We start from the raw sequence: 26,956 nt of genomic DNA on the forward strand, positions 1-26,956 counted from the left end.
AGTGGCATCTGTCAACAGCAGGACAATGCAACACAATGAGATTTACAGGACAATGTTGTTTCCTGCTTCCACCTCCTACAGTTATAGTTAAAGTCTGTCCCAAGCCTTATAGGCTCATCAGGCCAGTGTTTATCCAGTTTCTGTGGTGTGAAGTGACTGAGAGTACGAGACTCCCCCTGGATAGGACGCTGGTCTACCGTGAGGTTAACCCCCAGCATTTTGCCACTACCCACTTTCAGCTGGGTGGACTGGAGCAGTGTGTGGTTAACTGCCTTGCTCAAGGACACAACACACTGCCTTGGCTGGGGCTCGAACTCACGACCTTCACGACTCACAATCGCTAAAGCAACTCCTCAACCACTTGGCCACACGCCACACACCGCCTACAGTACCCTCACGTAATCTGCAGGGCCATCAGCCAGGAACCACCATTCACTGATGTTTTGCTCCCTTAGCCCTGGTATATCTCCTGGTGGTGTAGCAGTAGCAGAGACCCCCTCAGCTTTCAGTGGGGTTAGTCGGTCCCCCAATTTCTGTCCTTCCTCCCCAGCCACAACCAAAAGCTTCCCCTTTCTACCCCTTCAGCCAACTCTCTGGTGGACCCCTGAGCCTCACCCCATTCACTGCCATATCATAATAGAGAGAAAATAACGTGAGTTACACTAAGTACATAAATACTAAATAGTTAAATTAAATAAATAGTGCAAACATTTTTTTTTAAAAGCGGTAAGTTCGTTAACATGGGTTCAATGTCCATTCAGAAATCAGATGGCAGAGGCGAAGAAGCTGTTCCTGAATCATTGAGTGTGTACCTCCTCCCTGATGGTAGTAATGAGAACAGGGCATGTCCTGGGTGTTGGATGCCGCCCTTTTGAGGAATCGCTCCTTCAGATGTCCTGAAGGACATCTAGGGGAGGCTAGTGCCCATGATGGAGCTGAATAAGTTTTGCAAGTCCCTGCAGCTTATCTTGATCCTGTGCTATAGCCAGCCCCAGCAGCAAAACCCCACCCCCCAATATCATACGGTGATGCCAACAGTTACAATGCTCACCGCGGTACATCTGTGGGAATTTGCGAGGGCCCTTGGTGACATACCAAATCGCCTCAAACTAATTAAATATAGCTGCTGTCACACCTTCTTTGTAGCTTCATTGATATGTTGGGCCCTCGATAAGACACTCAAAGATATTGACACCCAAGAACTTGAGATGGTTCACTCTTTCCACTTCTGATCCCTCCAACATTCCAAAGGCGTTCAGGTTAGTAAGTTGAGGGTTAGTGAGCACCCTTGCCGGCTGCCCTCAGCGCATCTTCACACTGTATCAGTCTCTAACATAAACGATGCATTTAATCTTCATATCTCTTCGTTTGCTATGTTTTTGTCAAAGCTCTGTCTGAAGCAGCTGGACCTGCTCAGAATCCAGGAGAGTCTGGCTAAAGTCACAAGATGCAATAGATGAGGAAGTCCATTCAGTCCATCAGAGCAGTTCCTGGCACATGACTATGTGCCTGTTCAAGTCTTGTCCGAGAGGATTGTGCAAAGCACAGATGGTGACGTGCACATTTCAGTGCACCCCCAAAAGTGCTCTCCTCTGACATAAGTTCAAAGTAAATTTATTATCAAAGTATGTACACATCACCATATACAACCTTGAGATTCTTTTGTTTTGTAGGCAGTCATAGTACAACAAAAAACTAACAGAACCAACGAAAAACTACACACAAAGACTGACAAGCAACCAATATGCAAAGGACAAACTATACAAATACAAACAACTTAACAATAGTCCATAGATATAGCTATTCCAAACACATATATTTAAATCAGTAAGTGAAAAACACCAGAGAAATGATGAATTAAAAGAGAAAATTGAAAGACTATGGAACACGAACAGGGTAGGCATACTCCCAATAGTAATACCCTCAACCGATATCATCACAAAGGCACCACACAATAGCATTAAACAATTAAGGCTACATAGCAATATCCATGTAAATCTCCAGAAAACCACAATACTAGACACTAATAATATGGAAGTTCCTAGCAATTGAGAAATGAGTGTACTTAGCTATGCCCATTCTCCAGATATTACTGCTAGATTTGAGAAAAAAATAAGAATATAATAATAATTATTATTAATTAAATTGAGAACATGAGTTTTAAAGTCCTTGAAAGTGAGTAAATCAGCTTCAAGCCTATACAACTTTAAACCAGGGGTTCCAAACCTTTTTTTATGCATTGGACCAATACCATTAAGCAAGGGGTCAATGGACCCCAGGTTGGGAACCCCTGCTTTAAACTGAGATCTCAAGGTGCTAAACATTAATGCTTTAACCAGTGCTTCACCCAATGTTCAACCCTTAATCAACAGAACAAAACCGATTATCTGGACATTACGCCTGTGGGGAGCTTGCTGTGTCTCCTATATTACAATAACGACCACAGTTCAGAAGTACTCATTGCCAATAAAGAGCAAATAAAACCTCCAAAGATTAAAAAAGTAGTTCTTTTATATTAAATTATCCTGGAGCCTTACCAGTTCAGAATCCAAATGGTGCTGAAACAACTCCCAAGGAGACACGTTCACCAATCAGTTCCACAGGTTGATTGAACTGTGTGAGAACCTTGTCCGCATAACAATTTGATTTTCAGCTTCATTATTAATAAAACATAATTGAAGCAAGGATAGTGCTGATTGGAAAACAAAAGAATCTTCTTTTGGAGGTGTGTGCTTGAATGACTCTCTGGTGTCTGATGCAGTTTTACCGTTATAGTCAAGAGCACAAAGACTAACTAAACTCCATCTTTCATCATGGAAGTATATAGGCTCTAGTTATCCCAACACAGAAACCACAGCTAATTAGGTTTACTTCTTTTTACGAAGGGAAAATTATGACTGCTCTTCTAAATTACAATCACACTCATGAACCTGCAGAATTCAAAGGTACAAGTGATATGTTCACATTCAACACATAGACAGTGATCGTGAACATGCTCGTGCACTCTCAAGTACAGAGGACACGAACACAGATATTACACGCACGCACACACACAGACACTCAGTCACTCACACTCGTACAGAACACATGTCAAAAAAGTGGCATCCACCATGAAGGACCCTCACCATCCAGGACATGTCCTCTTCACATTTCTATCATCAGGGAGGAGATACAGGAGCTGGAAGATGCACACTCAACGTTTCGGGTACAGCTTCTTTCCCCTCCGCCAGCAGATTCCTGAACTGTCCATGAACACTCCCTCACTCATCTGCTCTCTTTTTTTCCACAATTTATTTATGTTTTAGATATTCTTACTGCAATTTATCATAAATGTTGGATATGGCTGTGTACTGCTGCCGCAAAACAACAAATTTCACAACATATGTCAGTGATAATAAACCTTATTCTGATTCTAACATACACACAGTATATGCAAACTTAACGTATGTCTAAGCAGATGTTTTATACACACACACAAAGGTATATCTAAATAGATGCTCTATACACACACATAAATGTCATGCATGCACACACACAACTCACAGCATCTACCACACATAAACACAGCCACAGAAACCAGAATTTTGCAGAGCGCGTTAATAATTAATGGCTCTCTAAAAAGCTGGCAGCTGGGAGATGTGAGAGAACAGGTGGAGGAGCTGAGCGTTCTGCAGCTCCTCCTCAGAGGGAAAAGCCTGGCCCTTGTTCCGCACAGAAAGATGCCTTGACACCAACACTGCGGAGCAGTCTGAAGCTGCTGGGCACGTGAGAGCGTGTGCAGTCGCCTTTAGCTAGCGTGAGATGACTCCAATAAAGCAATCCATCCTCAGTTTACGCAGCAATGGCTTTGAACATCTTTAACCCCTGACCCAATCAGTCTGCAGTGTCTCATATTAAATACCGCTGAACTCAGGCCCCTTTTCTCACTCTCAGACACCAATAATCCCACCGCTGCACCCTCCCCCGACACTGCCATTGGACGACACCTTGACTAGGTAATAACAAATGTGTCTACATTGCATTGTTTGGTTATTGCTGTAACATCCAGGGCAGGGCTGCACAAGACAAAATAGATTGCAGGGATGGTCTCTCCCATTTCCCCTCCATTGCTGAGGTAACCTGTTTCAAAATGGCTGCCCTGGTCATCAGTTGATGTGTGTAGTGATATGCGAACACATATATTTTCTCTTTCTCACTGGAAGATGACAAGGAACCGTCAGCCAGTTCTGTTCCATCCCAGGGGAATCTGAGGCTCTCCCTCTGTATCCCAATGTGATTAATTAAACTCGGCACAGACCATGGACAGACCTGCCATCTTCCATGGCTCGACTGCTCAGATAGCCAATTAACAGCGTGCAGGAAAGTTAAAGCCTGACCTGCTAGACACAGGGGGAATTTTGAACTTTGGCGATAGATGTGTCTGAAGTGATTGGGACTTTTATCTGTACTGAAGACACTATTTAAATGCAATGTATTTGTGGGCTGACCCGGGTGGATAGCGGCTGGATAACTCTAAGACTGACCTTAGAGCAGGCCTGCGGCTGTGGGCTGCCCAGCTGCCCGGATCCGTAACACAAAGGAGGGCAAACACAGCACAATTACTGAGTGACCCCCCCCCCCCCCCATCCAAAAGCAACAGATAGATCACAGAACACAACCACCAAGTGAACCAACTCATGTGACTAATTCTGATTTTGGTTTTACTTCCTTTTGTGGCGTTTACAACTTCATCAGGAATTGGCCACACAATCTTTGACAATCAGTTCAGAGCGCAGCTCCAGATAATTGATGGAAGGCCATGACTGCTCTGAGTACAATAGGCAAGGTCATTCAGCTCAACATTGCTGAGCTGTCCTCCTCAATAGAACCGTCTGGGCTAAAAAGCCTCGGACAGGAATATTTCTCCACAGGTTTGTAAAATAGAGTCATAAAGCCATAGAAAAGTACAGAACAAAAACAGGCCCTTTGGCCCATTCAGACCTTACTGAACCATTTAAACTGCCTAGTCCCAATGTTTAACTTCCCGGCATTAATCAAATTGCTTTTTGAAGGATTTAATTTAATCACATTCCAACAAACATTCAAGCAGTGTATAAAAGAAATCACATCACCGTCTGGTATGGGGAGGCCTCTACGCAGGATCGAAATAAGCTGCAGAAAGTTGTAAACTCAGTCAGTTCTCCAGCATCCAGGACATCTTCAAGGAGTGCTGCCAAAAGACCCCTGCACCCGGGACATGCCCTCTTCTCACTGTTACCATCAGGGAGGAGGTACAGGAGCCTGAAGGCACACACTCAATGATTCAGTAATAGCTTCTTCCTCTCTACCATCTGATTCCTGAATGGACATTGAACCCACGAACACCACCTCCCTTCTTTGTTCTCTCTCTTTCTCCACTACTTACTTAATTTGACTTTTTACTATAATGCAGTTTTTATTATTGTGTATTGCATTATACTGCTCCCGCATAACAACAAATTCCATGACATGTGCCGGTGATATTGAACCTAGTTCTGATTATTTATTTATATAACGATGCAGCCAGAGCAGGCCCTTCAAGCCATGCCACCCCAACACGACCACAACCCCAATTAATCCTAACCTAATCATGGGACAATTTACAATGACCATTAACCTACCCCGTACATCTGTGGACTGTGCGGAGTTTGGATGCTCTCCTTGTGACCGTGTGGGTTTTCCCCGGGTGTTCCAGTTTTCTCCCATATTCCAAAGAAGTACGGATAATTGGTTAATCGTTCACGTGGGTGTAACCGGGCGGCGGAGCCCATTGGGCTAGAAGAGCCTGCTAACGTGCTATGTCTTTAAATAAAAATAATTTCTGAAAGGGTCATGAAAAGCAAACAACAGCAGATGCTGGGAACCTGAAATAAAACCAGAAAGTGCTGAAGGCACAGAAGCTGCAGGTGAAACCAAGTGAAAACAGTTCATCAATTCTTAAGAGTGCTGAGGAAGGTCATTAACTTGAAACATTACATTTCTTTGTCCCTTTCTCCATTGAAGCTGCCTGTCCTGATATCCCTGTATATTCTGTTTTATTGCAAATAAAGGCCAATTGGTCCAACTTATCAAATCTCAAGCAACTGCTGCTTTGATGGTGAACAATTCGAGCAAAGATCTGCTCTATTTATTCATAGATAGGGTTCGATGATTCTCTGGTGTAGGTGTAACGGGCAATAGCCGCACATTTCTTTCGGGCAACTATCCAGTGAAATTTTACCTCCAAATCTTGGTGGTTTAGGATTGATCCCTACCAGGAGGAATGGCTTTAACTGATGTTTTCACTTTAGGGTTCATTGCCACACAAGTGCAATATGCAGAGAATTACACATTTATTTAATGAGACACAACATGGAATAGGCCATTCTGGCCCTTCGAGCTGTGCTGCCCAGCAGCCCCCCAATTTAACCATAAACTAATCACAGGACAATTTACAGTAACCAATTAACCAACTAACCAGTACATCTTTGGACTGTGGGAGGAAACCCACGAGGTCAAGGGGAGAATGCACAAACTCCTTACAGGCAGGGGCGGGAATTGAACCAGGGTCGCTGATGCTGTAATGTGCAACACCGCAGCATTTTGCTACAGCTTGCCTGTTTGGGTTCTAGAAAGTCAGTAGGGATAGGGTGTGTGTGTGTGTGTGTGTGTGTGTGTGTGTGTGTGTGTGTGTGTGTGTGTGTGTGTGTGTGTGTGTGTGTGTGTGTGTGTGTGTGTGTGTGTGTGTGTGTGTGTGTGTGTGTGGTGGGGGGGGGGGGTGGCATTGGATGCACTCATACTGGAAGCCACAAGACAGACCTGATGGGCTTAATGGCCAGATTATGTCCTGCAACTAGTACTTTTGTGCCAATTCATCTCAGACATTCACTAAAAAGAGTATCAATTAGTCACGGATTATCTGTAGATGGGAATTATTTTATTTTCATTATGCCATGACCCCTGACCCCCAGCTACAGCAGACAGTTCCAGTGTTGGCATTAGGGCCTGTTCTGCAGTACCTTCGTGCCCCAGACACTGATGGCCCCCACTCCAAGCAAACACTGCACCCTCATCTCTTGTACGGCCAGCTACAACAGGGGTCTGTCCAGGGCGCAGATGCCGTGACACAGAAGAATTGAGGCTGGCTCCTGGATAATGCATGCAAATGTATTTCATTCTCGGAGTGTCAAAACTGCATGTTAGGTCGCAGGGAAGGTTGTGTTTACCGAGCGGGGACTGTTTGAGCAGCTGCCTGTTCCACATTTCAGGTGGAGCTGGCAGCTAGTCAAACAGCCTGGTGCCATCGGAACCAATGCGTGCAGGAGACAGAGAATGTTTCCACAGCAACCACGGGTGCCGAGGGGCAGCTGGCAGGAACGTAATCACGGTAAACAAGATGTGCCCTGTACTGGTTCTTGCAGGGACGTGGGGATGGTGGGGGGGGGGGGGGGTGAGAGACAAAGGTCAGCCTCCCACTCAGGCCTTCAGCTTCTTACAACAGAGATAATGGATAATGGTGCTCCGTTTGTAAGTGAGCGATTCAACCATGGGGCTATAGTAGGTGAAGGGCCCGCCACATCAAGGATGGTTACTTCAGGGTAGTAGATGCCAGCGACACGCTGATATCGCTTCCCTTGAATAAACCAAGCGCAAGGCCGTATCGCCCATTTGGGCAGCCGAGATGGGAACTCCCTCCCGCGACGGGGTTGACGATTTCACTTGCTGGACGCACCGCTGCTTGATTTCACTTTGCGCTGGCTTCATGGCGCCCAGTCCTCGTGACGCTGGTCTGCGCTCAGTGCTAATGGGAGCCCCAGTTTGCAGCAGACTCCCAGACCGATGGCCCGAGATTTCTAGGGCTCAGCCCCGTTTGCCGGAGACGCGAGGGACTGCAGACACTGGACTCCGGAGCAACGCACAAGGTGCTGGTGGAACACAGGGGGTCAGGCAGCATCTGTGAAAGGAGATGGATGATCGACATTTCAGATCGAGACCTCTGGTCCAGAGTGAACAGTCTCGACCTGAAACTTCGACAACACATTTTCCATCTGGAATTCACTTTTCATTATGAGTCCAACTTAATGGCAACATATACATTTGTCCCACAGGTAAAAGGCAGTTGGCAATATGATACCCCACTCACAGTGTTTCAATACCTCGGTAGCAATGCTTCAAAACTCAAACACAGGAAAATCTGCAGATGCTGGAAATCCAAAGCAACACACACAAAATACTGGAAGGTCCCAGCAAGCCAGGCGGCATCTATAGGAAAGGGTCAACAATCAACGTGAAGCCCGAAATGTCGACTGTTGACTCCTTTCCAGAGATGCTGCCTGGCCTGCTGGGTTCCTCGGGCATCTTCTGTGTGCTGCATTGTTTCAAAGCTACTCTTTGCCCAGGCATCCTCTCTCAAACACTCTGCCCCCATTTCTTGTACAGCTGGCCACCGTGCGGGCTGCAGACACTATGACGTAGTGAAGCAGATCTGTGTTGCAAGGTCAGGTCAAAAGAGATCGCCTAGTGCCCGTGGAAGAGCTTTTAAAGATGAACACACTTTGAAGCACAAGAGGCAAACCAATGCGTCGCAAGCTCCCACAGACAGCTCCAAGATAATCAAGTAACAACATCCTCACTTTTCAGCATGAAAAAGGGAAAAGGAAAGATAGCATCTGAGGCCAGGATCGAACCGTGGTTATTAGAGATGTGAAGTTGCAACACTACCTAGTGCGCCACACTGCCACACATTTAATTACAAATAGGTCAGGACCTTGTATCATCCCAGCTGGTCCCCAGACATTTGCCAGCAAACTAAATGCTCTTGAAGTGTCACTGACGTTATGACAAGAAACAGAGACAGCCAATACATGCACTGCAAGATCCCAAAACAGTTAAGTTAGAATGACCTGACAACCCAGCGTAACTCACACACACAAAATGCTGGAGGAACTCCGCGGGTCAGGCAGCATCTGTGGGTAATTATGAACAGTCAACATTTCGGGTCCAGACCCTTCATCAGGACTGGGGAAGGAAGGGGGAGGAAGCCAGAAGAAGTTGTTTGGGGGAAGGGAACAGAATAAAACCCAGCAGGTGATAGGTGAAACCAGGTGAGGGAGAACAGTGGGTGGTTGGGGGAAAGGGGATGAAGTTAAAAGCTGGGAGGTGATAGGTGGAAAACGTAAAGGGCTGACAGACTAATTTTTAAAGGGAGTTGATTGATAGATATCCATAAGAGCTATGGAGGGAACAAAGGTCTCCGTTTAACAGCTAGTCCGAAAGGTGCCAGCTCCAACGGTACAGCACTCCCTCTGCTCTGCATGAAGAGCCAGACCAAATCAGCTGCTTAGCTCTGTTGAGATGGGACCCATCCTCCAGTCAATCCAAGTCAGGACTGACACCGTGACCAACAAACTATGGCTGGCCTTATTAACATTGCTGAACCATGGCGGCAACATACCACTTGGCTATGCTTCTGCCAGCACACTGCCCTCTGTCAAGAGAGTTGTGGGTTCAAATCCCACCACTGCAAAGACAAACACACGAATACAAGTAAGGTACTCCAGAGCTGTGTTGAAGGGGAACTCCATATTCACATTAGTGGATGCATCTTTCAGATCAGTGATCCATCTGACAGAGAGACCAGTCCCCAGGAACCATCTTAGAGCCCAGAACTTGACAGCTAAAACTTACCTAATTTATATACAAAAGACAGGTGGGTCTTTACACGAAAAGCTGAGTAGAACAGGCATTATTTTCTTGTACACATCTCTCTTTGACCTCTCCTTTCTAATGTAAAAGATTTTCCTGCTCTTGGTCTGAACAAATTGGGGACTGTTCCTTATGAGAGGCACCAGCCTCTTTGGAAGAACCAAAGATGGGTGTTCAGAATAATCATCTTCCTACTAATAATATAAAACCTTTTGGCACCATCACTGCAAACCTTCAGGAACCTGGTCCACTCATAATTAAATAGGCTGCATGGTAGTACTGCAGCCTGTCATCTCCAGTGACCACAGTTTGATCCTGATCGTCAATGCTGTCAGTGCGGAGTCCGTAAGCAACCACCTCACCCTCCACCCCCATGACCACATGTGTTTTCCTGGGTGCTCCAATTACCTTCCATATCTGAAAGGCATAGTGGTAGGTTAATTGGCCGCAGTAACTTGCCCCTTGCGTAGGTGAGGGAGCTGGAGAACCAGAGGGAGGTCGATGGAGTTGTGAGAAAGAATAAGCCCCAGGAAAATAATGCCCAAAAAAAATACTCCTCGATTTTCTTAATTAATCCATTTACACTTATATTGTGTGATCTTGGATATTTTCAAAAATCCACATTATTACAAATTTGAAGGGGGTTTCTTCAAAAGTCTCAAAAGGTTGAGTAGAGGCGGGGGTAGTGTTTGAGATGGAGAGGGAGAGGAAATACACAGAATGGAGTCTGAAGCAGGAGAACCCAGATTATAAAGACTATCAATTTTAGGCAAAGATAAGGAACTTTAGGCTGAGGCAACTTTCCGCATGTTCACGTAAATGAACTCTCCCATCCCATAGGGTTTCACAGTACTAAAGGATAATGGTTTTTGCCTACAATGAGTTCAAGTAGTGATGACTCAGAAAGGCAGTGTCCATCATTAAGGACCCCATCACCCAGAACAAGCCCTGTTCTCATTGCTACTATCAGGAAGGAGGCATAGTAGCCTGAAGGTACACACTCAACGATTCTTGCCCTCTGCCATCCAATTTCTGAATGAATATTGAACCTAAGGACACTCTCTCACTACATTTTTACATTTATTTTTGCACTACTTATTTAACTATTTAATATATATATTTACTTGCTGTAATTTCAGAGTTTTTTCTCTGTTATTATGTATTGCATTGTACTGTTGCCAAAAAATGTCATGACTTATACTAGTGATATTAAACCTGATTCTGATTCAAAGGCCAGTCAGTACATTTATCTGAAAGATGGCCAAATACTTTTATTAACATGATACCTAATGTTCTGCAAACTTAATTCTGTTAACTTTTCTTAACACTACAACTTATATTCCCTCTAAGCTGTGCGCGTGCAACCAGCGCACAAAGGAAATTAATGTGCGCACAAAAGGTTAGTTACCTAAAATAATGTAGTAATTAATAATTATACTTAACTAAAATAATCTTTTAGCTAAATGTTTCTGTTAACTAGTCAGTCAGTTTTTCAAATACCACAATGAACGTCAGTAATTTACGTCACCTCACCTTTCCTGTTCCGTTTTGTACAGCTGCAACTTGGCAGCAGCCATTTTTGGGGGACAGTGTTCATATCATAAATTTCACATTTGGCGATGAACAGGTTTATGCCTTATGTCTAAAATATCATGGTTTTCTAGCTGAAAATACTGTAATGGTTAGACAGTTTAATGATTTCAAATTTTCCATGCAAGAAAGAATGAAATCCAAACTGATTTCTAACTTTGCTCAAATGGTGGCATTTGTACTTCAAAATGAGCAGTTTTGCGACCTTGCAGTTGATGGACTTTGGGGGAAACTTTCTTGCGTCTAGTGCGGACTATGAGCGAGCTTTTAGCCTAATGAATCAACTCGACCAGGACCCAGTGGATCCATTAGATGGAAAGACTAATGCCCAGGACCCAGAAGTCCAGAAACACAGAGGCCTGAACTTCATGGTCAAAACAAATCTGACTGATTCACTCAGGACAGGTGGGCTTTATGTGAAGCAGTGAGCAGAACAGATATTTCTTGTGTACATCTAGTCTCATTCTAATGTTCTCTCTCTAACTAAATTATTTTCCTGCTTTACCTCTGAACAAGTTGGTCTTGACTAGAGACACTTGTCAATAATTTATTTAAACTATACAGCCTTGGATTGGTCACTCTTAACATTTTGTACTGAACCTATCTCCCTACTGTTTTGCACTAATTTAATTTATATATCTATCTATCTATCTATTTACTTATATATATATATATATATATATATATATACACACACACACCCGAAAAAGTAGTGGAGAATGACAGCTAAGATCCTGTGGGACTTACAAATGCAGAATGATATATATGTATTTCCCACCCTTATGGGTGGTGTGTATGAGTATTTTCCCATCAGTCTCAAGTCCTCTACCAGAGGCCTGGGAGTTTGAGGGCTTGGCGCAGTACTCTTGCTGTTCCTAGTAATGCGCCCTTCTGAACCAAGATTTCAGATGTTGTTCCCGGGATTTGTTGGAGCCACTCTTTCAGTCCAGGTGTCACAGCTCCAAGTGCTCCTATCACCACAGGGATTACTCTGGCCTTAACTTTCCACATCCTTTCTACCTGCTCTTTCAAGCCCTGTTATTTCTCCAGCTTCTCATATTCTTTCCTCCTGATGTTACTGTCATCCGGGATTGCCGCATCTATTACTGTTGCTTTCTTCTGTTCCTTGTCCAATATTACTATGTCTGGTTGGTTGGCCAGTACCTGCTTACCGGTCTGTATCTGGAAGGCCCACAGGATCTTAGGTCTGTCATTCTCCACGACCTTCTCGGGTTTTTCCCATTTGGACTTGGAAGTATCCAATCCATACTCAGCACAGATGTTCCTGTACACAATTCCTGAATCTTGGTTGTGCCGTTCAGTGTATTCTGTCCCTGTCTGTACCTTGCACGCTGCTACTATATGCTGGATAGTTTCAGTGGATTCATTGCACAATCTGCATCTTGGGTCTTGTCCAGTGTGGTAGACCCCTGCTTCTATTGCTCTTGTGCTCAGCGCCTGTTCTTCTTCAGCCATGAGCAGCACTTCTGTGCTGTCCCTCAGCCCTGCCATTTCCAGCCATTGGTAGGTCTTTCTTATGCCTGCCATCTCTGATATCTGGCAATGGTACATCCCATGCAGTGGCTTGTCCTGCCATGGCCTCTGGTCCTCTGGCTCTGCTTCACCCTCTTCCATTTCCATGACCCTGCCTGCTGTCTGAGGTATTCTCCTAGCAGGTCATCCTTAGGGCCCATCTTCCTGACACACTCATGGATGTTTTACATTTCTTCTAAGACCATGGCCTTGACACTTCCAAGTCTCCGTCCTCCTTTATTCAGTAAATGGTCGCTCAACATCGGACTCTGGATGGAATCCTCCACGTATTGTTAGTATCTGGGTCTTGATGCCAACAGCTTCCAGTTCATCCCTTGACCAGCACACTCTTGCAGCCAGGTATCTGATGAGTGGTAGGCTGAATGTGTTGATGGCTCTGATCTTCTTCTTCCCATTCAGCTGGCTTTTTAAGACCTGTCTCACTCTTTGGAGGTACTTGGATGTCGCAGCCTTCCTTGTTCCCTCATCGAGGCTTCCATGTGCCTGCAGGATCCCCACGTATTTACAGCTGTCCTGTACATCTGGTATGTGGCCTTCAGGTAACTCGACTCATTCAGTCTTGATGAGTTTGTCTCTTTTCACTACCATCTGGCTGGACTTTTCTAGTCCAAGTGACATCCCAATGTCTCTGCTGTACACCCTTGTCAGGTGGGTTAGTGAGTCAATGTCTCTTCCATTTCTGACATACAGCTTGATGTCATCCCTGTGCAGGAGGAGGCTGATGGTCTCTCTAGTCTTGAACCTGTGCCCATGTCCACTCTCTGAGATGATCTGATTGGGAGGTGGTGGTTTCAAACCCACGCAGAACAGCAGTGGGGATAGTGCATCACCTGGGTATAGTCCACATCTGATGGTCACTTGAGCTATTGGTTTTGAGTTAACTTCTAGCATTGTCCTCCAACGGTCCATTGAGTTCTTGATGAAGGTCCACAGTGTTTTGTCAACAAAACGGGCCTTCCAGAATGGATGTGTGGGGCATTGAGTTGTGTGCTTTCTGGTAGTCGATCTAAGCTATGCTTAGGTTGGTTTGCCTGGTCTTGGAACCTCGGACAAATGCTTTGTAGTTGGTGCTTGGAGCCTCTGGTTTCATTACCATCCCCTCTTGAACAGGGTTCAGGAACTTACACACAAGTTCCTTCAGCTTGGTGGCTATGATGCCTGACAGGAGCTTCCATGTTGTTGACAGCAGGTTATAGGCCAGGAGTCTGATGGCGTTGTTCCCTTGTGAGGATCCTTCATTTTGAGTACTGTCCTTCCTTGAGTTAGCCAGTCAGGGTGGGAAGCTGCTTCAAGTAGATGGTTCATTTGAGCTGCCAACTATGTATGTAATGCTGTTAGTTTCTTCAGCCAATAGGCGTGGATCATGTCAGGCCCTGGTGAGGTCCAGTTTTTCATACTTGTAACCCGTTGCTGGACCTCTACTGCTGTGATGGTGACTGGTTCTTCCTCTGGGAACTGCAGAGGCTTGCTTGTAGGTCTCTCAGCCATTGGACACTGGTGTTATGTAATGCTTCTTTTTCCCATAAACTCTTTCAGTACACTTCAGGTTGGTGCAGGTACTGGCACGTTATTAGTCAGCAACTGTATGAATATTTCGTTATGCCTGCCTTTTTGTTGGTTTCCTCCAAACCAAGGGTGTAGCCGTGGGCACCCGTATGGGTCCCAGTTATGCTTGCCTTTGTGTTGGCTTTGTGGAACAGTCCGTGTTCCAAGTCTATACCGGTATCCATCCCCCTCTTTTCCTTCGCTACATCGACAACTGCATTGGCGCTGCCTCTTGCACACATGCTGAGCTCGTTGACTTCATTAACTTTGCCTCCAACTTTCACTCTGCTCTCAAATTTACCTGGTCCATTTCCGACACCTCCCTCCCCTTTCTTGATTGTTCTGTCTCCATCTCTGAAGACGGCCTACCTACTGATATCTACTATAAGCCTACAGACTCTCACAGCTACCTGGACTATTCCTCTTCCCACCCTGTCTCTTGCAAAAAGGCTACCCCCTTCTCAAAATTCCTCCATCTCCACCGCATCTGCTCTCAGGATGAGGCTTTTCATTCCAGGACGAAGGAGATGTCTTCCTTTTTTAAACAAAGGGGCTTCCCTTCGTCCACCATCAACTCTGCTCTCAAACACATTTCTCCCTTTTCCCGCACATCTGTCCTCAACCCATCCACCCGCCACCCCACTCGGGAAAGGGTTCCCCTTGTCCTTACCTACCACCCCACCAGCCTCCAGGTCCAACATATAATTCTCCGTAACTTCCGCCACCTCCAAAGGGATCCCACTACCAAATACATTTTCCCTCCCCCCTCTTTCCGCTTTTCGCAGGGATCGCTCCCTACGCAACTCACTTGTCCACTCGTTCCCCCCCATCCCTTCCCACCGATCTCCCTCCTGGCACTTATCCTTGTAAACGGAACAAGTGCTACGCCTGTGAGTCAGCTGGTGTGGTATACTGCGTCCAGTGCTCCCGGTGTGGCCTTTTATATATTGGTGAGACCCAACGCAGACTGGGAGACCGTTCCACTGAACACTTAAGCTTAGTCCGCCAGAGAAAGCAGGATCTCCCAGTGGCCACACATTTTAATTCCACGTCCCATTCCCATTCTGATATGTCTATCCATGGCCTCCTCTATTGTCAAAATGAATCCAAACTCAGGTTGGAGGAACAACACCTTACATACCGGCTGGGTAGCCTCCAACCTGATGGCATGAACATTGACTTCTTTAACTTCCGTTAATGCCCCTCCTCCCCTTCTTACCCCATCCCTGACATATTTAGTTGTTTGCCTGTTCTCCATCTCCCTCTGGTGCTCCCCCCGCCCTTTCTTTCTCCTGAGGCCTCCAGTCCCATGATCCTTTCCCTTCTCCAGCTCTGTATCACTTTTGCCAATCACCTTTCCAGCTCTTAGCTTCATCCCACTCCCTCCAGTCTTCTCCTATCATTTCGCATTTCCCCCTCCCCCCACTACTTTCAAATCTCTTACTATCTGTCCTTTCAGTTAGTCCTGACGAAGGGTCTCGGCCCGAAACATCGACAACGCTTCTCCCTATAGATGCTGCCTGGCCTGCTGTGTTTCACCAGCATTTTGTGTGTGTTCTTGTATGAATATTTTTCCTGGTTCTTTGGCAAAGGGTGCATTTAATCGCTTGGCCGCTGTGAATAATTATATATACAATTACTGTAATTCACAGTTTTCTAAATAATATATTGCATTGTACTGCTGCCACAGAGACAAGAAACTTAATGACATATGCCTGTGATATTAAACCTGATTGTGATTCTGTCAAAAGAGAGCAAAATAGTGAGGTGGTGATCATGGCCTGTTCAGAAATCTGATGGCAGACAGGATGAAGCTGTTTCTAAATCAGTGAGTGTGCGCCTTCAAACTCCTGCACCTCCTCCCCGACGGTAGTAATGAGAAGAGGCATGTCCTGGTTGGTGACGATCCTTCATTACTAACGCCACTGAGTTCTTCCAGCGGCTCATGTCTTTGCTTCAGCTTGCAACACCCACAATCTCGGGTGTTGCCAGAAACTTGGCAGACACACTTACTTTCAAGGCTGGTCTTCCCACTGGAGGAGTGCTGAGGTTCATGGAAGTGAGGGGTTTCCAAAGCTTGTGTTCTGTCGATGTGCAGTGTAGGGTATATTGAACGGTTGCATCACGACCTGTTACAGAATCACCAATGCCCTTGAACGGAAAAACCTACAAAAGATAGTGGATACAGCCCAGTCCATTGTAGGTAAATACCTCCCCACCACTAAGCATCATGGAGAGCTGTCGAAGGAAAGCAGCATCTATTAACAAGGACCCCCCCCCCCCCACCATCCAGGTCATGCTCTCTTCTAAGAAGGTAAAGGAGCCTCAGGACCCACACCACCAGGCTTCAGGAACAGTTATTGTCCCTTAACCATTAGGCTCTTGAACCAGGGGGATAACTTCACTCTATTTCACACACCCCCAACTGTTCCTACAAGCTGAAGACTCATTGTCAAAACTTTTCATCTCATGTTACTATTTATTGTTTATCTATTATTATTATTATCTTATTCATGTATTTGCACAATTTGTTGTCTTTTGCACATTGGTCATTTTCCATCTTGCATGTAGATTTTTCATTGATTCTATTGAGTTTCTTTGTATTTGCTGTGAATGCCCATGAGAAAATGAATCTCAGGTTTGTATATGGTGGCATATAAGTAGTTTGATAATACATTTAGTTTGAACTTTAAGACTTGGCCTGGCTGTTTAAGGAAAGGATGGGGGAGAGGTTGGTGTGGATGGAGTCAAGATTCCAAACTCTAGAGGAATGCAGCGATCACTGTGTATGGAGGTGACAGAGCGAGGGAAGGACGAGGACAGATGGAGGGTTGTGGTGTAAGGCGATCACCCAGGCAGTGCTGGAATGGGAGCCGCTGCAAGCCCTTGCCACATTAATATCCCAGACAGGATGCGCAATCCACAGCCACCCACAGAGGACGACAGAAAGATAACTTCCTAACGCTTTCACAACTGAGTGGCTGATCAGAGGATGAGACGCCTGCCCTTTCCAGCTGACAGCCTCTCACACCATATCACCACATGGAAGGTGTTAATGAGATCAGACAAGCCAGTCTCCCCAGAGGGGGAAAGTCCTCCCTCTGTAAGGGGCGCGCTCAAGTCACGTTGAAATGCACACTGTTCGATTCTCTCCGTGCTCCCCTCTTCCCATTCAAAAAGCCAAAAGGACAAAGGAATGGACAATGGGAGCTGGAAAAGGATAGTGGATCCTACTTTTGTTCTTTGGTCAGATGAAACCCTCTGTCAGGGGGAGAAGGGAAAGGAACAGTGTCAGGCTCACAAAAAGAAAAGGAAACTTAATTATCACACACAAGACTCGGAGAGATTGCTTCACAGGAGCTCAGTGGGGAGGAAGACAAAAGGATTTGCTCGTTTTTCAAACTGAGTTAATTAACTAGCCCTTGTTTGTTTGAACAATGGCTTGGTTTCTTTGGGTAGTCCACTGGAACACTGTGAAACAGGCCCCTGCGTTAATGAGGCCGGCTATGAAAAGGTAAGGCAGCGGCAGGAGGTTAATGGTGATCACCACCAACACGCACTGCTGAGCACGGCAGAGCAGCTGCTTCCAGTGTCTTTTGTGCCGTGGGGCGCAGGGCACGCAAGGAGGAGGTTGCTAACCCGGGGTAAAGAGCCTCCGAGAGAATCCAGGGGATGGGTCTTTCTGGATCAGTGGGTAACACACCCTCCTCAGAATCAGAGGGAAAGCAGTACAGGGTAGATTGGAGAGACTTCACAACGCTGGCCTGTGCTCACTAGAGTTTAGAACATACAACAGCACTGTCCAAAACACTGACTGTTTATTCATTTTCATCAATGCTACCTGACCTCCTGAGTTCCTAAATTTAGTGTGTGTTACTCTGGATTTCCAACATCTGCAGTGTCCCTTGTGATTATAGTACAGCACAGGCCCTTCAAACCACAAGGGCCTGTACCGGACCTTTTAACCTACTCCAATCTAATCCTTCCCTCTCACACAACCCTCCATTACTCCTTCATCCAAAGACGTACAGAAGAGTAAGAGTTACCAACTTGTGGGCATGCTATGTCGGCACCGGAAACATGGAAACCTGCCCCAGGCACATCCTCGGACTGTGTTGCTCATTGACACAAACGATGCATTTCACTGTACGTTTCAATGTACATGAGACAAATAAAATTCATCTTTATCTTAAGACCATAAGACAAAGGGGCAGAATTAAGCCATTCAGTCCATCGAATCTGCTCCACCATCCCATCATGGCTGATTTGTTATACAGTATTATCCCTCTCAACCCCATTCTCCTGCCTTCTCCCTTTAACATTTGACACCCTGACTAATCAAACTCCGCTTTGAAGATACCAAATTACTTGACCTCTACAGCCATCTATGGCAATAAATTCCACAGATTCACCACCCTCGGGCTAAAGCAAATTCTCTTTATCTCTGTTCCAAAGGGACATCCTTGTTTTCTGAGGCTGTGCTGTACCTTTATCTAGTCTTTGCCATTGTCACTGCCGAAGCTCTGTTTATAGGAACTTGTTGTGCACAAAGTGCCTGTACTGCAATGGTGCCCAGTGGCGGTGGAACCTGAGACTGTGGCCCTTCCCCACGGAGCCTCTGTTGTGGTTGTATGAGCCTCAGCACCTTGGAATACACCAGTCGACAGCATTCGCTTGCAGACATCTCCCAGAATCAGAAGACCAATGCATCACTGCAGTACATCACTCACCAAGCTGGTGATCCTCACCCCTCTGTGCAAGAAACCAGTTCCAAAGTGTGCACCCTGCTATCAGCTCAGCTCCACCAGCCCGATCAACCAAATTGAAGAGTTAGATGAATAACCAATGTTTTGCGTCATCTGTTCAGAACGCCGCTACTAGATCGTTAACTAAAACCAGGATGAAAGAGCATATCCTTCCCAGCCTAACTACTCTGCATTGGCTTCCGGTATCTTGTAGAATTGATTTTAAAGTTCTCTTCCTTGCTTTCAATGCTGTCAATAGTCTGGGAACAGACTACATCACAGAATCTCTTTCATTTTGAAACTCTGCACAAGCTCTCAAATCTTCTGCCGGTCTCCCAAATTTAAACAATCTCTCTCAAATAAAGATTGGCAGGTCAGCTTTTTTGAACTACACTCCTAAACTGTGGAACTCAAAACCTAAAACTTCAAGGGATGCAGACTCAGTTGACACTTTTAAACACCCACTCAAAACCCATTTATTTACCTTGCCTTTAACTAACATGGTTTTGTCTTTTAATTTTCATGCTTTCACTTTATCCCATTGTAAAGCACTTTGAACCACATCATTTAAATGAAAAGCGCTCTGTAACTAAGTTATTATTATCCAAAAGGTGGGCCTAGCAGAAACCACCGCATCCAACTCCTTATTCCTTATAAAGCCCACACCTCCTCTGAAGCAATGGCATTCCATTTCTTCCTCACATCTCCTCATTGCTTTGGGGAACTTTGACCCTCCCACTTTTGCTAGGCATTTGCCTCATTCTCTAAAGAACTGGTTCCATTCTCCCCACCCCCCCCCCCCCAACAGCCTGAGCACATGATCTTGCCCTTCGGCTGAGCTAGTGCTCCGTATAGGGCAAACCAAACCATTCTCCTGACGGCCTCCTTTGAAGAGGATCCCCACTCTCTCTGCTAATGAATCATGAAAAAATGCTATCGGGAATCAACCCACACCTTCTTAATGACATGCTTGAAGAGCAGCGATGGATTCCTGTGCAGCCATGATTGCCTTCCCATCAGAGATCTGTTGCTGTTATCTGCACTAGCCTGTCACTACATTCTGATTCACTGGGAAATGTGCTGTGGCCTCCGAGGCTGGGATGCCAGATGGCAGCTATGAAAGAAGAGCTTTGCAATCTGCATAATATCACAATAGAGCGCTGGACCCTGGTGTCGCCAATGCTCTCTGAGGCATTTATCGAGCTGATTCAGTCTAAGTACTCAAAGAAAACAGTGTAGCCAAAATGACAGATACATGTACACCAGCTACTTTTTTTCTGAATATCTTACACTCTGGGCTTCAGACATAAAGGATGTGTGACTGCACATGGGTCCTTAGGATCACATATTGTAACAGTGGTTGTTGTTGAGTGCCGTCGAGCCACCATCGACTCAGGTGACCCTATGAGTGGAGTAGCTGTCTATAGGGCTGTCAAAGATACAGAAGTAGATTGCCAGGCCTTTCTTCTGCACAGATACTGCTGCTGCCCAGGTTGGGCCCCAGCCGGATTCGAACTCAGGACCATCTGCCTCGAAGTCCAGTGCTGATACCACTAAACCACTAGTCGGCCCAACAGTGGGCAGTTCAATTACCTGGAGAGAGAAGATCAGCGTTTCAAATCCAACTCCAGAGTCTTTGGGACAAACCTTTTAGACCAGCATCACAGTGAAGTGCAGATGCACAGTTGCACATGTGGATTACTTCGGTGAACTCTCAAAGCAGGATCCCCACCATCCCTTAATGAAGGATATACTGCTCAGCCTAGTGACTGACCCTGAGGAACAGGAGGCCTGGGCATCTGTGACCACTGTGGTGTGTTCCCACTGTTCCTCTCACCCTCCTTCATACCACAAGCCACAGCTACGTTACGGGCTAACATTGCTCCGACTTTGTCCTGCAGAAGGATTCGTAAACCACCACAACTTTAAACATATAAAGTGAAGCTCTCATAGACACAAAGTGCTTGGATAATAGAAAATACATGCCAGTACATCAAGAACTGACACAGGAAGTATTGGCCCTGGTGTAAATCCCAACATTGATAGAGGTGGGAACATTTTGGTTTAATGTGTATTGTCTATTTGTAGTGAAGTGATTGTGTAAGTCACTGTTTTGTACATATTGTATAGCACTGATATTTGTTTAAAAAAAAGTGACTCTCAAGTAAATGGACTCAAGAACAAAAGAACACATTTTATGATTCTGAACATTTTTTAAAACATTCTATTGCAGGGAATGGAGTGGGCTCCAGGTCCAGGGTTGCTTCTCTTCTATCCTCACTTCTCCCAGTTCCCTCTCCTCTCTTTCCTCATTACCCATTCTGGCTCCCCTTTTACCCTTTCCCTCACTTTCCCATCACCTCCCTCTGGTGCCCCTTTCTCCCATGGTCCACTCTCCCTCCTATCAAATTCCTTCTTCTTCAGCCTTTTACCTTTTCCACCTATCACCTCCCAGCTTGTCACTTTGTTCCCCATCTCCCACCCACACACCTTCCCCCCCTCACCTGGTCTCACCTGTCACCTGAGAGCTTGTACTCCTTCCGCTCCCCCCAACTTGATATTCTGACCTCTTCGCCTTTCCTTTCTAGTCCTGAGGAAGGGTCTCAGCCCGAAACAAACAGTTCATTCCTCTCTACAGATACTGCTTGACCTGCAGAGTTCCTCAAGCATTTTATGTGTGTTACTCTGGGATTCCAGCAGCTATTGTGTTTAAGGTTGACAAGAGCTAGGACTTTTCACTCTGGAGTGAAAGAGGAAGAGAGATGACTTGATAGAGGTGTACAAGATGATAAGATGTGTAGACAGAGTAGATATCCAGTCCCTTTTATCCAGGGCAGCTACGGCTAATATGAGAGGTATACTTCTACGGTGATTGGAGGAAAGGAGAGGGGGAATATCAGAGATTTTTTTTAGAACAAGAATGCTAAATAGATGGAACACACTGCCAGGGTGGGGGCAGAGGTGGTGGTAGAAGCAGATACTTTTGAGATATTTAATAGAATCTTGGATAGGCATATAGAAGAAAGAAAAATGGTGGGCTATGTGGGAGACTAGAGTTAGATTGATCTTGGAGTCCGTTAAAAAATCGGCACATCAAGGGCCAAAGAGCCTCTATTGTGCTCTAGTGTTTTATGTTCTATGTACCAGGACCCAAAGGCAGTGCAGTCCCTTCACTGTTCTACTGTCACAATGGGTTGAGTGGCCCTCCCTGTGCCGCAAACCCTGCCAGTCTTCATCCTCTAGTCAAACTGCACGGGACGAGGCCAGTCAGTACGTGATTCCTCGGTGGATGTGTTTTGAAAAAGCTATTCAAATTTTTTGCTGCATATTTTTGTTTTTAGGAGCAACTTTTTCCCTAATTTTCAGAATCTGTCCAATCCAGCATTGACAGCCAGTCCCCCAGTAGCTCAAAGTCGGAAGTTCAAAGTGTTCCGCAGGGATCTGTTCTGGGACCCCTCCTCTTTGTGATTTTTATAAATGACCAAGATGAAGAAGTAGAAGGGTGGGTTCATAAATACGCTGATGACACAAAGGTTGGGGGTGTTGTGGAGAGTCTGGAAGGTTGTCAGGGACTACAGCGTAACATTGATAGACGCAGAACTGGGCTGAGAAGTGGCAGATGGACTTCAACCCAGATAAGTGTGAGGTGGTTCATTTTGGTAGGTCCAATTTGAAGACAGAATATAATATTAATGTTAAGACTCTTGGCAGTGTGGAGGATCTGAGAGACCTTGGGATCTGTGTCAATAGGACTCAAAGCTGCTGCCCAGGTTGACAGTGTTGTTAAGAAGGCGTATGGTGTGTTGGCATTCATAAACCATGGGATTGAGTTCAAGAGCTGCGAGGTAATATTACAGCTATATGAGACCCCACTTGGAGTACTGTGTTCAGTTCTGGTCACCTCACTACAGGAAGGATGTGGATACTGTAGAGAGAGTGTAGAGGAGATTTACAAGGATGTTGCCTGGATTGGAGGGCGTACCTTATGAGAATAGGTTGAGTGAACTTGGTCTTTTCTCCTTGGAGCGACAGAGGAGGAGAGGGCACCTGATAGAGGTGTATAAGATGATGAGGGGTATTGAAAAAGAGATAGCCAGTGGCTTTATCCCAGGGCTGAAATGGCTAACATGAGGGGTATAGTTTAAAAGTGCTTGGAAATAGGTACCAAGGGGACATCAGGGATAAGTGCTTCAAACAGAGAGCGGCGGGTGCATGGAATGCACTGCTGGCGGCAGTGGCGGGGGAAGTGGATACAATAGGGTCTTTTAAGAACCTCTTAGACAGGTACATGCTTAGAAAATCACAGGGCTATGCACTAGGGAAATCCTAGGCAGTCTCTAGAGTAGGTTACAGGGTCAGCACAACATTGTGGGCTGAAGGGCCTGTAATGTGCTGTAAATTTCTACGTTCTGTGTTCTAAATTTATCATCAAAGTACATTAGTGTTACCATATACTGCATTGAGATTCAATTTCTTGCAGGCATTTACAGGGAAAAAAGATATACAATAGAATTTACAGAACTATGCATAAATAGACAAACAGAAGAGATTCTGCAGATTCTGAAAATCCAGAGTATCACACATAAGATGCTGGAGGAAATCAGCAGGTCAGGTAGTAATTATGGAGGTGAATAAAGTTGATGTTTCGGGTCAAGACCGTTCATCACGACGTGAACAGAAAGGGAAAGAAGCCAGAAGCATAAACAGACAAAGACTGACAAAAGATCAATGTGCAAAAGAATACAAACTGTGAATGTAAAAAAAATAATGCCTAGAACATGAGTTACAAAGAGTCCTTGAAAGGGAGTTTATAGGTTGTGGAATCAGTTCAGACTAACACGAGACTGAAGTCACACTGGTCCAGGAGACTGACGGTTTAGTGTAGTAACTGTTCCTGGACCGGGTGGTGTGGAATCTAAGAAGTTCCTGCACTGTCCTTGTAGGAACTCCAACATATGAGTACTTAAAATGGAAATCAGAGTAGTGAGAATTGTAAACAGGGAAGATTCCAGGGCAACACATCAAAGGTGGCTTGCTCTTGCTGCCGGCTTGGCCCCAGTATCTATGCCTCAGGATTCCCGGCAGCTGTTCTACATGCTGTCTAGAGAGCACTGTGATAATATTCTCCTGCTGTATATGACAGTCATTGAGATGTCTGTGCATGGACTGAAAAGCACACCACTGGAGGATGTTCAGCCCATCAAGCCAATGCTGTCTTTCATGGGGAAATCCAGTCACCTTTCCCCATATCCTGGCTATATTACCCCATCAAGTATCCATCCAACATTCTTCTGAAGGACATTATTGGATGTGCCCCCACCCCATTATCAGGCAGTGTGTTCCAAACTTTCACAAACCCACTGAGGGGTTTTATATCTGCCACCTGAATGTATTGGTAGTGTTCTAATTTGTTCTGTATTTCGTTCAAATATGTTATTTGTTACTCAGTTAAACGGTAGCTTGTATTTTTATACCTTTTTAACTATTTCCATGGAACTCTAGCTAATTGGGGCAGTCTCTTAATTGGGCCAAAATATACTGGTCCAGATGTGTCTCAATATATTTGACTTTTAAGTTAGACTTTAAATGGTGGGGCAGTTGGGTCCAATAAACCAGAATTGTGTTAATGCAATTTCACTTAGTCATGAAAAGAGCTTACTGCCAAACTATTAGATCTGGGACAGATTTCTCCCAAAAAAATACTACAAAAGGTGGGGAATTTCCACCAAGACAATACAGAGGCCTAAAGTAAATAATGATTCAGGTGCTGGGTTACCAAAGGGGGAATTCTACCATGACATCCAAGTGATCACAAAGATATAGATTGCTTTAGAAATGTTGATCTAGCCTTAAGGTTGAGAGGTCGGGAATGGGCTTTAAGGGGATTTCTTCATCTCAACACAAATGAGACAAACAAGCACAAATCACTCCTGCAGTGCAATATTAGACAGCACTGTTTCCATAAGACCATAAAACTTGTGGCATATTGAAGCTCTCTGACCCGTTACGTCTGCTCCACATTTGATCATGGCTGATTATTTTTCCACACAACCACCATTTTAATGTCTCCTCCTTGTGACCTTTGATGCCCTTACTTAACCAAAAACTTATCAACCTTTAAAAATACCCAATAATTTGGCCTCCACAGATTCACCACCCTCTGCCTAAAGAGATTGCTCCTCATCTCCGTTCGAACAGTACATCCTTCTATTTTGAGGCAGTGCCCTCTGGTCCTCGACTCTCACACTAATGGAACCATTCTCTCCACATCCACTTTATCTAGCCCTTTCAATATTCAATAGGTCTCAATGATATCCCCCCCCCTCATTCTTCTAAACTTCAGTGAGTAAAGGCCTAGAGCCATAAATACTCCTCATACATTAACCCTTTTATTCCTGGGATTATTCTCATAAACCTCCTCTGGACCTCCACCAATGCCTGCACACGTTTTCAAGTCAAGTCGCTTTTATTATCATTGCAACCATAACTGCGGGTACAGTACACAGTAAAAACGAAACAATGTTCCTCCAGGACCATGATGCCACATGAAACAACCCAAAACTACATTTGACTTCAGACGTACACGAGACTACATAAAGAGCACAAAACAGTGCAAGATAGTACAATAGTTAAAAAACAAGTTAACAGACACAGTAAAGGGCAAATTACAATATAATAATAAATGATGTAAATGTAAATGTGAATGTAAACTATTTAAACAATGTTTTAGCAGGAATTGAGAAAAAAATGAGCAAAAATTGCAAAGTGAGTGGGGAGAGAGAGAGAGAGAGAGAGAGAGAGAGAGAGAGAGTGTGTGTGTGTGTGTGTGTGTGTGTGTGAGAGAGACTAGACTCTGGGAACTGAGGAGTCTAATGGCTCAGGGGAAGAAACTGTTATACAGTCTGGTCGTGAGAGCCCAAATGCTTCAGTACCTTCTGCCAGATGGCAGGAGGGAGGAGAGTCTGTATGAGGGGTGCGTGGGGTCCTTCTTAGATATGGAGACCAAAACTGCTCACAATGTTTTCACGAAGGTAAGGAATGTTCCACTCAATGCCCCGTCCAACATCTATCCCACAACCAGTGATGCCAAAACAGATTATTTGGGTGCTTATTAGGCAACTCAATGCATGAAAGCATGAAGGCATGATCAAGAGGTTCAGTTGTTGCTCAGACCAAACATCAGAATGGGGAAGAATGTGATCTAAGTGACTTTGATTGTGGAATGATTGTTGGTGCTGGACGAGATGGTTTGTGTATCTCAGATTCTGCTGATCTCCTGGGATTTTCATGCATAATAATCTCTATGATTTACAGAGACAAAAAACATCCAGTGAGCAAAGATGCTTTGTTAATGAGAGAGGTGAGAGGAGAATGGCCAGGCATGTTCAAGCTGACAGGAAGGTGACATAAGCACATGTTACAACAGTGGTGTGTAGAAGACTCTCTTCAAACATACAACACTTTGAGCAATACAAACACAAAACGTTGGAGTAATTTAGCAGATCAGGCAACATCTATGGACGTGTACGCAGTTGATGGTTCAGGCCAAGACCCTTCTTCAGGACTGGAAAGATAGGGGGAAGAGACCAGAATAAAAAGGTGGGCAGAGAAGAAGGAAAATAGCTAGAACGTGACAGGTGGGTGGGAAAGGTAAAGGGCTGGAGAAGAAGGAATCAGAGGAGAGGAGAATAAACCATGGGAGAAGGGGAAGAAGGAGGGGCACCAAGGGGAAGAATAGGCAGGTGAGGGAAAGAGGTAAGAGGTCACAGTGGGAAGCAGGAGAGGGAAGGGTGTCGGGGAAAATAAATTTCTCCAGAAGG

General features: G+C 45.1%; 1 protein-coding gene across 4 annotated transcripts in view; it reads right to left on the reverse strand.

The window, feature by feature from the left end:
• gse1b (Gse1 coiled-coil protein b) overlaps positions 1-26,956 on the reverse strand; it is a 709,689-nt gene that overhangs the window by 536,004 nt on the left and 146,729 nt on the right. The window contains exon 1 of one of the 4 annotated variants that reach the window (XM_059993214.1): positions 16,405-16,461. The exons of the other annotated variants lie outside the window; for them this stretch is intronic. Within the exon in view, the coding sequence (XP_059849197.1) occupies positions 16,405-16,446 (42 nt within the window). The 5' untranslated portion in view covers positions 16,447-16,461. Of the gene's footprint in view, positions 1-16,404; positions 16,462-26,956 lie in introns of those variants that run through there. 4 annotated transcript variants of the gene reach the window in all.

Source organism: Hypanus sabinus, chromosome 17 (genome assembly GCF_030144855.1).
Source record: "Hypanus sabinus isolate sHypSab1 chromosome 17, sHypSab1.hap1, whole genome shotgun sequence".
Taxonomy (NCBI): Eukaryota; Metazoa; Chordata; class Chondrichthyes; order Myliobatiformes; family Dasyatidae; genus Hypanus; species Hypanus sabinus.